The sequence below is a fragment of the Mytilus californianus genome, unplaced genomic scaffold (assembly GCF_021869535.1).
Source record: "Mytilus californianus isolate M0D057914Y unplaced genomic scaffold, xbMytCali1.0.p SCAF_4, whole genome shotgun sequence".
Classification (NCBI taxonomy): Eukaryota; Metazoa; Mollusca; class Bivalvia; order Mytilida; family Mytilidae; genus Mytilus; species Mytilus californianus.
Window position 1 is genome coordinate 33,150,333 of NW_026262690.1, and position 12,425 is coordinate 33,162,757.

The 12,425-nt window shown below is 31.9% G+C and overlaps 1 protein-coding gene across 1 annotated transcript in view; it reads right to left on the reverse strand.

The window, feature by feature from the left end:
- Positions 1-5,414: 5,414 nt before the first annotated feature.
- LOC127737934 (uncharacterized) overlaps positions 5,415-12,425 on the reverse strand; it is a 48,328-nt gene continuing 41,317 nt past the window's right edge. The window contains exons 12-14 of the mRNA XM_052248895.1: positions 11,164-11,238; positions 9,249-9,384; positions 5,415-5,948 (exon numbers count right to left, since the gene is read on the reverse strand). Of these exons, the coding sequence (XP_052104855.1) occupies positions 5,673-5,948; positions 9,249-9,384; positions 11,164-11,238 (487 nt within the window). The 3' untranslated portion in view covers positions 5,415-5,672. The remainder of the gene's footprint in view (positions 5,949-9,248; positions 9,385-11,163; positions 11,239-12,425) is intronic.

The following is a 12,425-nucleotide window of genomic DNA, read 5'->3' on the forward strand; positions in this document are numbered from 1 at the left end:
GACAGAACTTGTTAGATGTATTTGACATTTTTTTATTTGTTGATATAACCCAGCAGTGGTGTTCTTCGGTTGTAGCGTAATAGAAGTAGACATAAGGCAAAAAAATCCCCTCAAACCGGTGCTAACATTCTTCAACTTAAAGTGAGAGAATTCCCTCTTGAAGTGTAATTGGACTATCAATGATTGAGATGAAGAACAGCAATGGAAGCGCCGTTCCTTTCCTTTTGTTTTAATCTTGTGTACGCAACTTGCAGAATAATTCACCGTCTTCTTCCTTTACCATTTCAAAACTGCCACAATCTTGCCTTGACATTATAAAGATTTTGTTGTGCCTCACCTTGATACTATGTGTTGTCTATAGATGAAAGTGAGTCCACTCAACAGTTTCGCATAGTTTATAAGGGTCCCGACGACAAGTCGGCGGAGCCCTATAGTATTCACTCTGTCTGTGTATCTGCCCGTCAATAGATATAAGAAGATGTGGTATGAGTGCCAATGAGATAATTCTCCATCCAAGTCACAATTTGTAAAAGTAAACCAATGTAGGTGAAAGTACGGCCTTCAACACGGAGCCTTGTTTCATACAGAACAGCAAGCTATAAAGGGTCCCGAAATGACTAGTGTAAAACCATTCAAACAGGAAAACCAACGGTCTAATCTATATAAAAAACGAGAAACGTGTGCTAAAATTTCAACCACACAAAAATGACATATAGGTATAATATGCTATTCAAAATTGTTTGCTGTTGTCAACAATTCATATTTCTTGAAAATAGAGGAAAATATCGATAATAAAACATTGTAAAACTGTTTATTTTAAGTATTTAAGCTAAAATTAGCAATTATAGGTATAATCTGCTTTTGCAAATCCAATTTCCCATGTTTAATTTGTAGCAAACAAAATTTGCGGAAGATGGGGAGTGGGTTAATTCGTTAAAAAGTCAAACAATTTATGAGAAATGTCTTTTTGTGCTAGAATTTGATTTAAAAAAAATATATCTAGGAATTAGAAACTATTCCATGTTGATTGAAGGTGTAAGAAATAAAAAAAATTAAAAAAAATTGGTATCATCTAATTTTTGAGATTTTTTTTAAAAATCTTTTAATGGAAGGATTTCAACAAAAAATTTAAATATCGGTACAATATGTAATTTATTATTGATTTTCGGTTACGGGTATGGGTAAAAAGCTTAATTTTTGTCAAAAAAAATCACAAAATTTGAAAAATCCATCACCAAAATTCAATACAAGTGTATGATATGTTTTCCGGAATGATTCCCCACATCAGAATTTTAAGAACATAGTGCGGGTTAATAAAATTAATGAAATGGCTGACAAAATATTTACGGCTATATAAATTTTTAAAAAAGGTACAAATATCGTCAGTTTTTGGTTGATGCGATCAAATAATTTTGTTTTACGAGCCAGCTTGAGATATTTAAACTACAGATTTTTTTTTTTATGAGTCAATATTTGGAATAAAAAGAGGACATGCTAGCATTCTAAATTGATGCGGACAAATTTGTGTAGTCATTGTGTTCCAATATTGCTGTCATTTCTATTTTACAATCCATCCTGACATCAAAACATTTACTGATTTATTATGCCGCTATATAAATTTACATAATAAAGTGCTAATATGGTCAGTTTTGGTTGATGCGGTCAAATATTTTTGTTTTACGAGCCAGTATGAGATATCAAAACTGCTGGGTTTTTTTTTTTTTTTTTTTGTTTTTTGCCGGTACTCTAAATTGATACGGACAAAATTATATAGTCATTGTGATCTAATATTGCTTTCATTTGTACTATACAATCCGTCCTGAGTTAAAACAAAATTACTGATTTATTCTGCGGCCATATAAACTTTCATAATAAAGTGCAAATATGGTCAGTTTTGGTTGATGAGGTTAAATATTTTTGTTATACGAGCCAGGCTGGATATAAAAACTACTGATTTTTGGTGACCATTCAATATTTTGAATAAAAAGAGGACATGCTGGCACTCTAAATTGATTCAGAAAAAGAAACAGCTGTAATGTGGGCACTCCGAATTAAAGCTGACCATGAATATTAGTAACTGTACACCAATATTTCTTTCATTTATCATGATTATTTTATACAATCTAGGTACTATGCGTTATTGCCATTGTTAATCGATTCTATTTGATAACCAAGTTTTTAAGATAAATGCTACATTTTGAAACAGATCAAAACTTAAACATTTTATATAAATATAAACGACTTGAAGAATTTGATATTTATTGAAAAAACATTCAACGCATGTTAGCTGTGTAACCAATATCGTTTTCGATTTATAAAAATGCAGATCATGGAGAAATGTGTATAACAAGCAGTTTTGTGCGTACTTTATTTACAAATGTATTTGATCTGTATTGTTTATATCAAGAAACACAGATATTTAGAAATATTTTATAAATCGATATAGAGCGGTCCTGGTAACAAGTTAACTTAGTGTTGAGCAGGCATGCCAAAGGTTACTTGAGATCAGGTCTGGTTGAAGCGGTGTTGTCAAAATCGAAGTTGACTTATTGCAGGACTGGTTTCGAATAGTAGCGGACCTGTCTAAATTAAACTTTTTCAACAGCCATTAAAACAGTCTAAGGATCAAGTCCGCTTTTCAAAATAACTTGATTGTCGTCCTAGGACTGGTCAGAGCAGTCCTAAATCCTGTCGCAGGTTAACTTTTATCTGTCATAATGACTGGTTAACAAGTTAACTTGCTTTAAAGGTTAGGACTTCACTCATCTGTAAGCAACATTCCTTTCTGGCTCAATCCACTAAAACTTGAATTTAGGAGACAAGAAATTAGATATATGATTGACAATGATATCATTGAGCCGAGTAACAGTGAATAGAGCTCTCTTTGTCTCCCTGAGCCCAAACCAGATAAAACATTTCGTTTCGTAAATGATTTCAGAAAAGTTAATTCAGTTTCAAAATCTGATTTCTATCCATTTCCAAGGATAGCCGACTGCATTGATAACATTGGGCAAGCAAATTTTTTGAGCATATTTGATTTACTGAAAGGTTACTGGCAGGTGCCCTTGATACCGAGAGCCGGTGAAATATCAGTTTTTGTCAGACCAGACAGCTTATTTCGGTATACTGCCATTCCGTTTCGTATGGAAAGTGCCTCAGCTACATTTCAAAGAATGATCAATAATGTTATAGAAGATTCAAACTGTTTTTATGCTTATATTGATGATCTTATTGTATGTAGTGATAGCTAGGAAAAGTATTTGACACATTTATATGATTCTTTTGGTAGACTGTCACAATGAAATTTGATTGTTATTCTTGGTAAACGTTCATTCTGTCAGGCCAATTTTGATCGATCATTTAGGGCATACAGTTTGCCAAGGTGAAGCGAAACCCATTATGGCTTAACTGTATGCAATCACAGTTTCCTCTTCCTACAAATGAAAATCAACTTGTGAGATATTAAGACATGATGGGATTTTACAGGAAATTCTATTCAAATTTTCATAATGTTGTTCAACCATTAACTGATCTTTTACGGAAAGATTATAAATTCATCTTGCGTGATAATCGTCAAAACGCTTTTGAAAATAGAAAATCACACTTTTAATTAACATTCCGGTTCTGATCACTCCAAAACAATTCAAATTTACCGTTGACGCACGTGATGTAGGAGTTGAAGCCGTTTTATATCAAGAAACAGATGCTAATGTTGAGAAACCTATTTCATATTTTTCTAAGAATTAGATAAATCAGAAAAATTACTCAACTATTGAAAAAGATTGATGTATTTTTAAATCCCACTATGCATCCTATTCTTGTTTATACTGATCATATTCGTCTCACCTCCATGCAAAAAAAGAGAAACAAGAACCCGAGTTTGACTAGGTGGAGTTTATTGTTACAGGAATATGATGCTATTATAAAACATATTACAGATAAAGATAATTTGATAGCAGATGCTTTATCTAGATCTTATTAATAACATTGTAAATACCATATTTTTGTATATATTGTTAATGGAAAGTTCGCGCCACACTGAAACTTTTTTAAGGGGGAGGTGTTATGAGATTGATATTATCATGATTATTTATCTTGACCTAAATTATTTTGTGTTGTCTTATAAGATGTTTACATAATTGGGTTGTGACCTATTAATAGTTTACACAATAATGTTACTGTGCACTTAAGAAATCACTGGAAAAATCATACTTACTGGTGAAATGATTAGAACCTTCTATTTGACTTCCATAATAATTCCAGAATGATCATAAAAGAGAGGCAAAAGATACCAGAGGGACATTAAAACTCACACGTCGAAAACAAACTGACAACGCCATGGCTAAAAAAAGAAAAGAAAAAGACCAACAGACAAACAATATTACACAAAACAATATAAAGACTAAGGACTGAGCAACACGAACCCCACCGAAACTGGGGTTATCTCAGATGCTCCGGAAGGGTAGGCAGATCCTGCTCCACATGTGGCACCCGTCGTGTTGCTCATGTTAGTCCAAACCCGGTAATAAGTCTAATTCGGTAGGTTACATTCGGGAAAAGGGGACGGGATTGTAGTTACGACATTAGGAACATATCCGCTATCATCTGTGAAACGGATATTCCATAACGGTCAACCAACTCATGATGGCTTCCGTAAAACTTACGAAGGGATGAATCAACTTCACCACTTGGATCTCTTGGTTTAATAGTTTCTTTGTGAGCAGCAATCCTCTTTCATGGAAATCATGATAGGAAATACAACATGTACAAGACCTGGAATATTGTATCAACTGGGAGATATATACTCTGTATGCAGGCGCTGCTGGAATGTTGCTACATAGAAATGGAAAGTTCACAATTTGAAGCATAATCTACGATGCGTAATTTTAACTCCTCTAGTATTCTGAAAGTTTCCCTTCTACAGTGTTCGAGAAGTTTCCGTGGTAATCATAAATACCGACACTGAATTGAACTAAGAACAGAACTATAGAAACATTTTCAGAAGATCTCTGCAGTTGTTGGATTGACACTTTAAATTACGTTAACAACATCATATTTTTTCGTGAACTTACTGGACATATAAACATTTCGTTGGATTTCGAAAGAGTTTGGAGAAGAATTCCGGATAAAGAAAAGACATTCAGATATTTTAACAGTTAAGTTGACATTTCTATTTGCATAATATTTCTTGTAAAATTGCATAATAAATCTTGTTTAATTTATTATTGATTTTTGTCTTTTGCTGGCTACAATTTAAAGGTGATTCCTGGTTGTAACAATAATTAGCAAGCAAGGACAATATAAACATTTCAAGAATCTGTAGATTTTTACCTAAACACAACATTACAACACAGAAGGGACTTCAAAAAAACTCACAACTACAGAACACTCGCAAAAGAACACGAAACACTAAGTGAGTTTTTATTTTTTTATGTAATAAGTAGGGCGAAACTTCCACGCCAGGACAGCCGCCTCAGAAAAAACCAAAACACACACACAAACGTCAAAATATTTCGACTATAACAAAATTCTCAATCAACACCAATGTAAAAACATCTATCACTCAAGTGCTAGCATTCAATTGTCACATTTAAGATACATATTTTATATCATGTTTGCTTACAAATCTGTCACATTTAAGATACAAATTTTAAATCATGTTTGCGTACAAATCAGACTCGAACAAAATACACTTCATAACATGAGGTATGCTGGACAAATGTGCCTTGTACTAAGTTGTTTTTTGATGGATTTCTATGGTACCAAAAGATTCTAAATCCTTCGTTGTATATTGCTCTAAGTGTTCTTAATTGTTGAAATGATGTTGCTCTTCCATGGAATTCTACTAACAATTGCCAGGTATTTCTTAGAGCACCAGTTTGTATCATATTAGGAAAGGATTCCCATTCCATCTTCTCTACATCAATTTTCAGAATATCGACTCTCCGCTGAAAATGAAAATTAATGCATATACAAAGTTGAATTTGCTACATTGAAATTAAGTCACGATAAAAAAAAAATGAGAAATTCAATTATCAACCTCTCATTCAGGAGTTTTTAGCTCAAAAGTGCGGTAGCAGCATTCAAAATGGTAATAATTCTTTAGATGGGCACAAAATATATGTTCAGCACAAATAGGACAATTTTATGTAAATATTTCACAATCACTTGGAAGATTTTACAAAGAATGTAAACGCTAGACAAATTTACAACTTCTAAAAGACAAATGTTTTAAACTAAGACGGGATACATACAACATGAACGAACTGGCAGCAACAATTATAGTATACTCACCATTCTGGTCATTGAAAGCTTTAAAAGGAAACTGTTTTGTTTTGGTTTTTTTTGGTTTTTTTATTTTTAGCTTTCCTCAAACTGCATTTCGGTTTTCACATAGAGCAAAAAAATCAGACTATGGATTCATCGACTTAAATATGCATGATGTTTCCCACTGGAGGTAAAAGTCATTTGATCCTTCGAATTTAACAAACAAGATTTTTCTGGAAAAACGTTAGAAACTCAAGCTCTTAGTAGTTATACCTTTTGCGGTCGAGTTAAATTTAGTCTTTGCTACATATTTACATCATTAAAGACCTTGTTATGATGTTTATTATTGATATTTACAGTTTTTCTGTAATAAATGGATATTTAATGAAAATTAATTCAGTAATATTTCAGAAAAGAAAAGAGATAAATAATTCAACGAGCCAAAGTTGTAGGCAAAAGTTTACAAATATCTGTGACATAGCCCATTTACTAAACGTCGACCTAAAGAACAATAACTTATGAAAGCAGACATCTGAAAATTTCGGCCATTTTGACCATGTGGATCTTGATTTACTTATCATAATTGCTAGTCACATTTTTTCTCTATGTAAAACAGTATTGAATAAATTGATCAAGGACAATAACTCTTATAAGGAGTCAACTAACAATATTCGTTATTACACTTTTTTGTTGATCTTGTTTGCTTGTTCATTTTTTTTAAGACTTTCCCCCTAAATGTAATCACTTTCAAGCTGTGGCAAAATCAAAAGCTCAAACACATCAAACGAACGGATAACAACTGTCATATTCCTGACTTGGTACATGCATTTTCTGATGTAGAAAATGGTGGATTGAACCTAGTTTTATAGCTAGCTAAACCTCTCACTTGTATGACAGTCGCATCAAATTCCATTATATTGACAACGATTCGTGAACAAAACAAACAGACACAATAGGTAAAAATGTCAAAAATAGGAGTACAGCAGTCAACATTGTGTTATCATCGTAATCACTATAAAAACAAACAAATGTAACAAAGAAGCACAAAAAGGCATACATCAAATTTAACATCCTCATTATGCTTTTTATTATACGATTTTATTTATCTATGTAAAATCCACCCATAAGGATGGAAGGTTTTAAGTACTGGCGTAGAATGGTGCGTTTGACGTCACACCAGTAGATATAAAATAATGTTGTCGTTCAAAGTATGACGGGATACATAAGTACAGTCACGACAAATGGATTTCACAAAAAATAGACTTAACAGTAAAAGTAATATTAATAAAATAAAATAATTTTGTCGTTCAAAGTATGACGGGATACATAAGTACAGAGTCACGTCAAATGGATATCACAAAAAAAACAGACTAACAGTAAAAGTAATATTAATAAATACAAATAAAAGAATACTATAACACGTTATTAAGATGATAAACAACGTCAGTACGCAGAATCTATACTTCAAGACCATCGTATATTATTTGTGAAGTTGATGCGGAATATTTATCAACAAGGTCTTGGTACCTTCCGATGAACATCTAGGTAAATGCTTTTAAAAATAGACTTGTTAAGGAGGCTATATTAAAAAATAAAGAGGTCTGTTTTAATGATTATAGAACTGCATTTTTTGTAAGTTTGGAGACTTTATTATTATTGTTTTGTTTTTTTTGCAATTTAGAATTAGCTTCGCGATAGAGTCCCCAGACCCCCTTAGGTCTGAGTAAAAGATGAAAGTGTTTTATATACTTGAAGAATAAGTTTTACTATAAAACACGTGTACAAAGACTTTCAAAATCTTCAGAAATGGTAGTACTTTTGAATTATTGTCTTCCCGTAAACTAATTCGGCGACAGCTTTTCCGTAGATCTTGAAGATGACACCTTTTGATTGTGAAATAAATCTTTAAATTACACCAAGCTATTTAATAACTGTTGTGACAATGTTAAATTCACAAATGGATACTCAAGAAAAATTCTTTTTTTTTAAAAGAAACTAAACATCGCTCTATCATTTTAATTATTTTGCAAGTGCCCCGTTCTTTTTTGCTGATTTTTTATCAAGGTCACATTTCGGTAATCTTTGGCAACATAATCCAAAAGTTAATTAGCAGCCACAGTTTTTGCTCAAATATCACCGAATGAAATTTTGTTTTGTCGATTATATATTTAGTAAAGAATATATGCATGCATTATTTCAATAATTTCATTTACAATATAATAAAAGGAAACTTTACTTATTTCAAATGACTTTAAGCAACAATTACCAATCATTTATATTATATCAAAATTAGTGAAAAATATATAATTTAATTGGAACAAAGGTTTCTTAACAAATATATGAATCATTCGTTTATTAACATAAATAACACACGGAGACCATACATACATCTAAATACAAAATCATCTTTATAAACATCTATTTATCTTAATTCATTAATTCAAGTTTGAATATCAAGATTATATGCATGTAATGAATAACAGATTATTCATTGAACTATAATGTATGCCTTAGCTGGGTAATGATGTGTTAAAATCTGAAAAAAACTAACTAGTTCAAAAAAGTTTCAAATAGATTTGAAAGCATAAACACAAGAAACCCAAGTAGAGTCCAGAAAACCGTATAAAAATCATTAGCATCCCAAAGATGTTCTGATAGATTTCAATTATCCTATGATCTATTACTTTTAGTAGTCATCTTTTAAATCATACATTGTTGCATTAGTATAACTTATTTGACAATAATTAGACAAACTGATACGAATGTATTTACGCATATGGTATATGTAAGGCTTTCTCTTTTTTGATATGTTTATCATAGGGAAACAGCTACGTGATTTCACATATAAAGTCTTACATAACAACCAAAGGAGTAAATATTCAACTGTTTTATATCTTTTATCATCAGAATTTAACAACGAATTGTGCATACCTGATGTTCTTACCTTTATTTGATATAATCACTAGAAGATATCTACTTACAGAAGTATGGTTCAAATGTTTTGATATATCTTTTAAGGAAGAAACATTCCATTTTCCTTTTCTCGAGGTTGTATTGCTTATGCCAAGGTTATGAAACCATATATGGTTTCCACGTCTAAAATCTGCCTGGTTCATACTAAAAAACATTTGAGCATTATTTTTACTTGAAAACAAAAAACAAACATCTGTTTAAACACTTTCATTTACGCACAAAATATACATGATACATTAACATAACAGTAAGCTATGACAAATAAAAAAACTAAAAAAAGTATATCGAATCTATAATTTGAAGGATTTCAATAGAAACATAGATCCGACTACATCGTACAATTACAAAATTTTCTTCAAGTATAATTGTAACGTGTAATAACTTTAATTGATCGTGGCTCCTTTCCACCGACTGCCGTTATGTAAAAAAAATAACAGTACAAGTTTGCCTTCGCCATACCTGTAATTTAGTATACAATTACATATGGTTTGTGTCACGTGTGTTCCCACCTTATTTTTTTTTCTGATACGTAGGACGAATACATAACTGTCAAATGATGACGACAAATATGACGTCCGCTGAAAAGAGGTTGATGATACCAAAGGTATACTCGAAGTCATAAGTCGAAGATTAACTGACAATCATGTTGATTTTTAAATAGTTAGGATTGTTTTCTTGAATTAAAGAACCAAATTTGTTTTAGCAACAGCCAGATCTCTTTTTAGCTATAAATTCATCTGAAACTGATCAAAATTAAGACATATTTTTTCAACTCTATGGCTGATAAAAAATGGAATATATAATTATAAGACAAGTGAAGTAATAGGGAAATTTGGTGACCAATTATTTATTAAGATTGAATTCGTCAAAGTTTCGCTAGAGAATTTCTTTCTATCTGTCATATGGATGGATGGATGGTTAACTTCCAGTGGCAAACTAAATGCATATTCTGAACAAAAAATTTGATAATGTAATATGAGTATTAACCCTGCTTTGTACTAAACCATTACGCTTAGCCGGATTTTTAACATACTAGTTCACAAGCTAACAATCTGCCGGAAGACATGTCAAAGTACCCGGACCATTATTCTCCAAGGCGACCAGTCTTTGCTCATCTTATTAGTTCCTGCTTAGCGGAGAAGCAGCAAATATCTATTTTCAAGTCTTTAATTGATCCTAACGGGTTCGAACCCACGACCTCTCGTATCGACGCGAACACGCTACTATAAGACCGCCGAGACGCTAACTGTTAAATGGTTTTTGTGTTTATCATAACATCATAAACGAAAATGTCAAATATTTCATTTCATTATTTCAATCTATTTTAAAGAAACGGCAGATGCATTAAAATTTGTATCTGGATCCCAGGTGTTTTTAACTAGATGGCGAGAAACCGTGCAAATGTCAACATTCAGTATTTCAAAAGCAGAACACAAGTTTCACCAAAGCTATTGTGAAAAATTTGCACGACCGTCAATAACATAAAAGAAATATTAAGATGACCGTGTCTTTTGCCCCTTTAAAACCTTTTTCTAAATCAATGTCAAATTTGAAAGTCTCTCTTTATGTGGTCTGTACTGTTTTTGAAAATGCGGAAAATTATAGATAAAAATACAGTAGTTTACCGATGATTAATTTTCATAAATCGATTATAATATACGCCTATATGAAGTGTATGCACCAATTATCTTCAAAATGTCAATTATGGCTCCCACGTCGTGGAACTGTTGGTATGGTATAAAATTGTAAAACCTCTAATTATTAATTATTTCGTATATCTTGGGTTTATTTGGGTTTTTTTTTTTTTTTTTTTTCTGTTTATTTTTTCTTCTTGTCTTTTGATGGAAAAAGAAATGTCTGTGTTGTTCTTTGTAGTATTTCAATTTCAAAGGAATTATTTTTGCTATATACTTAGTCTGTTACCTGGGATCAAAAGAGTGAACGTCACATCCGTATGTTTCTACCACGGCATCATCAAAACTAAAGTCCCATTTTATTCTACAAGATGAAATGACTCTGATGTTGGATTTTCTAATTTATGTATACATTTGTAGTTCAATAGGAGATACAAATATATCATTCGTTAAGGAGGTGATTCAGCTTGGCCGACCTTCCATGTGTTCGTTCTTGAAACATCCATATGTCGAAATTTAACACTTTTCAGCTTCGATACGTAGGATACGGTGAGTATATATATTGCTTATGCTCGTCTGGCGTATCAAATTATAAGCCTGTTATCTATAATGAGTTTTATATGGTATTATGCTACCGATGTTCTGAATTACCGTGCAGCATTTGTTTCTTAAGCGGCGATGATATAGACCAAGTGGAAGTAAATACAAATAAGCCATTTCCTGAATGACAATGGTAAAACAATTCATCAAAGATACCAGGCTTGTATAAACCCAGATGTAGTAAATGCCAAATAAGAAATGCAATGGGTATGTATACAGTTGTAGCAAATAAACCTGCATCCGATGTGCAGTTCTGTACAAAGTGATTTTCAGAAAAAAAGCAGTGACTCCCTATGTGACATACTTTGAATATACTTGGAATGATAAACTCAATAAACATTAAATATTCATTTATTATCCTTTATTCTTCTGTTTACAGCCAAAGATATTTTTGAGTCGTTACTACTAAGATGTGGCTAACTGAAAATATTTAACGAAGGTAAACTTCGAGCGCACTTCATTCATGGGTTTTTAACTTTTAATGAGCATTAAATTGTTTGTAAGATATGCAGTTTTTCAAATACGCCATATTCTAATTTAATATCAGTTTGGACAAGCATGATATATACGAGAAATTTGAAAAGTATACATAATAATGCATATTTGGTTTTTTTTATAGACAATTTTCTGTAATGATTTCATAATTTCTCTGAACAAACTTTATGTGCTTTGGCGAACTATACATTGTGTGTAAAAGTTATTGCAGACCACAATATCATAACACTATCAGGAAGTATGAAATGATTACTTTTAGGGGAAACAGTACATACTATCTCTTATATACCCAAACTAGCAAAACATTCTATTTTGACGTTAACATATAGATACACTCATCATAGATACCAGGATAAAAATTGTGTACGCCAGACGCGCATCAGTGACGCTCGTATAAAAAAATTTAAAAAGGCCAAATAAAGTAAGAAGAGCATTGACGACCCAAAATTCCGAAAG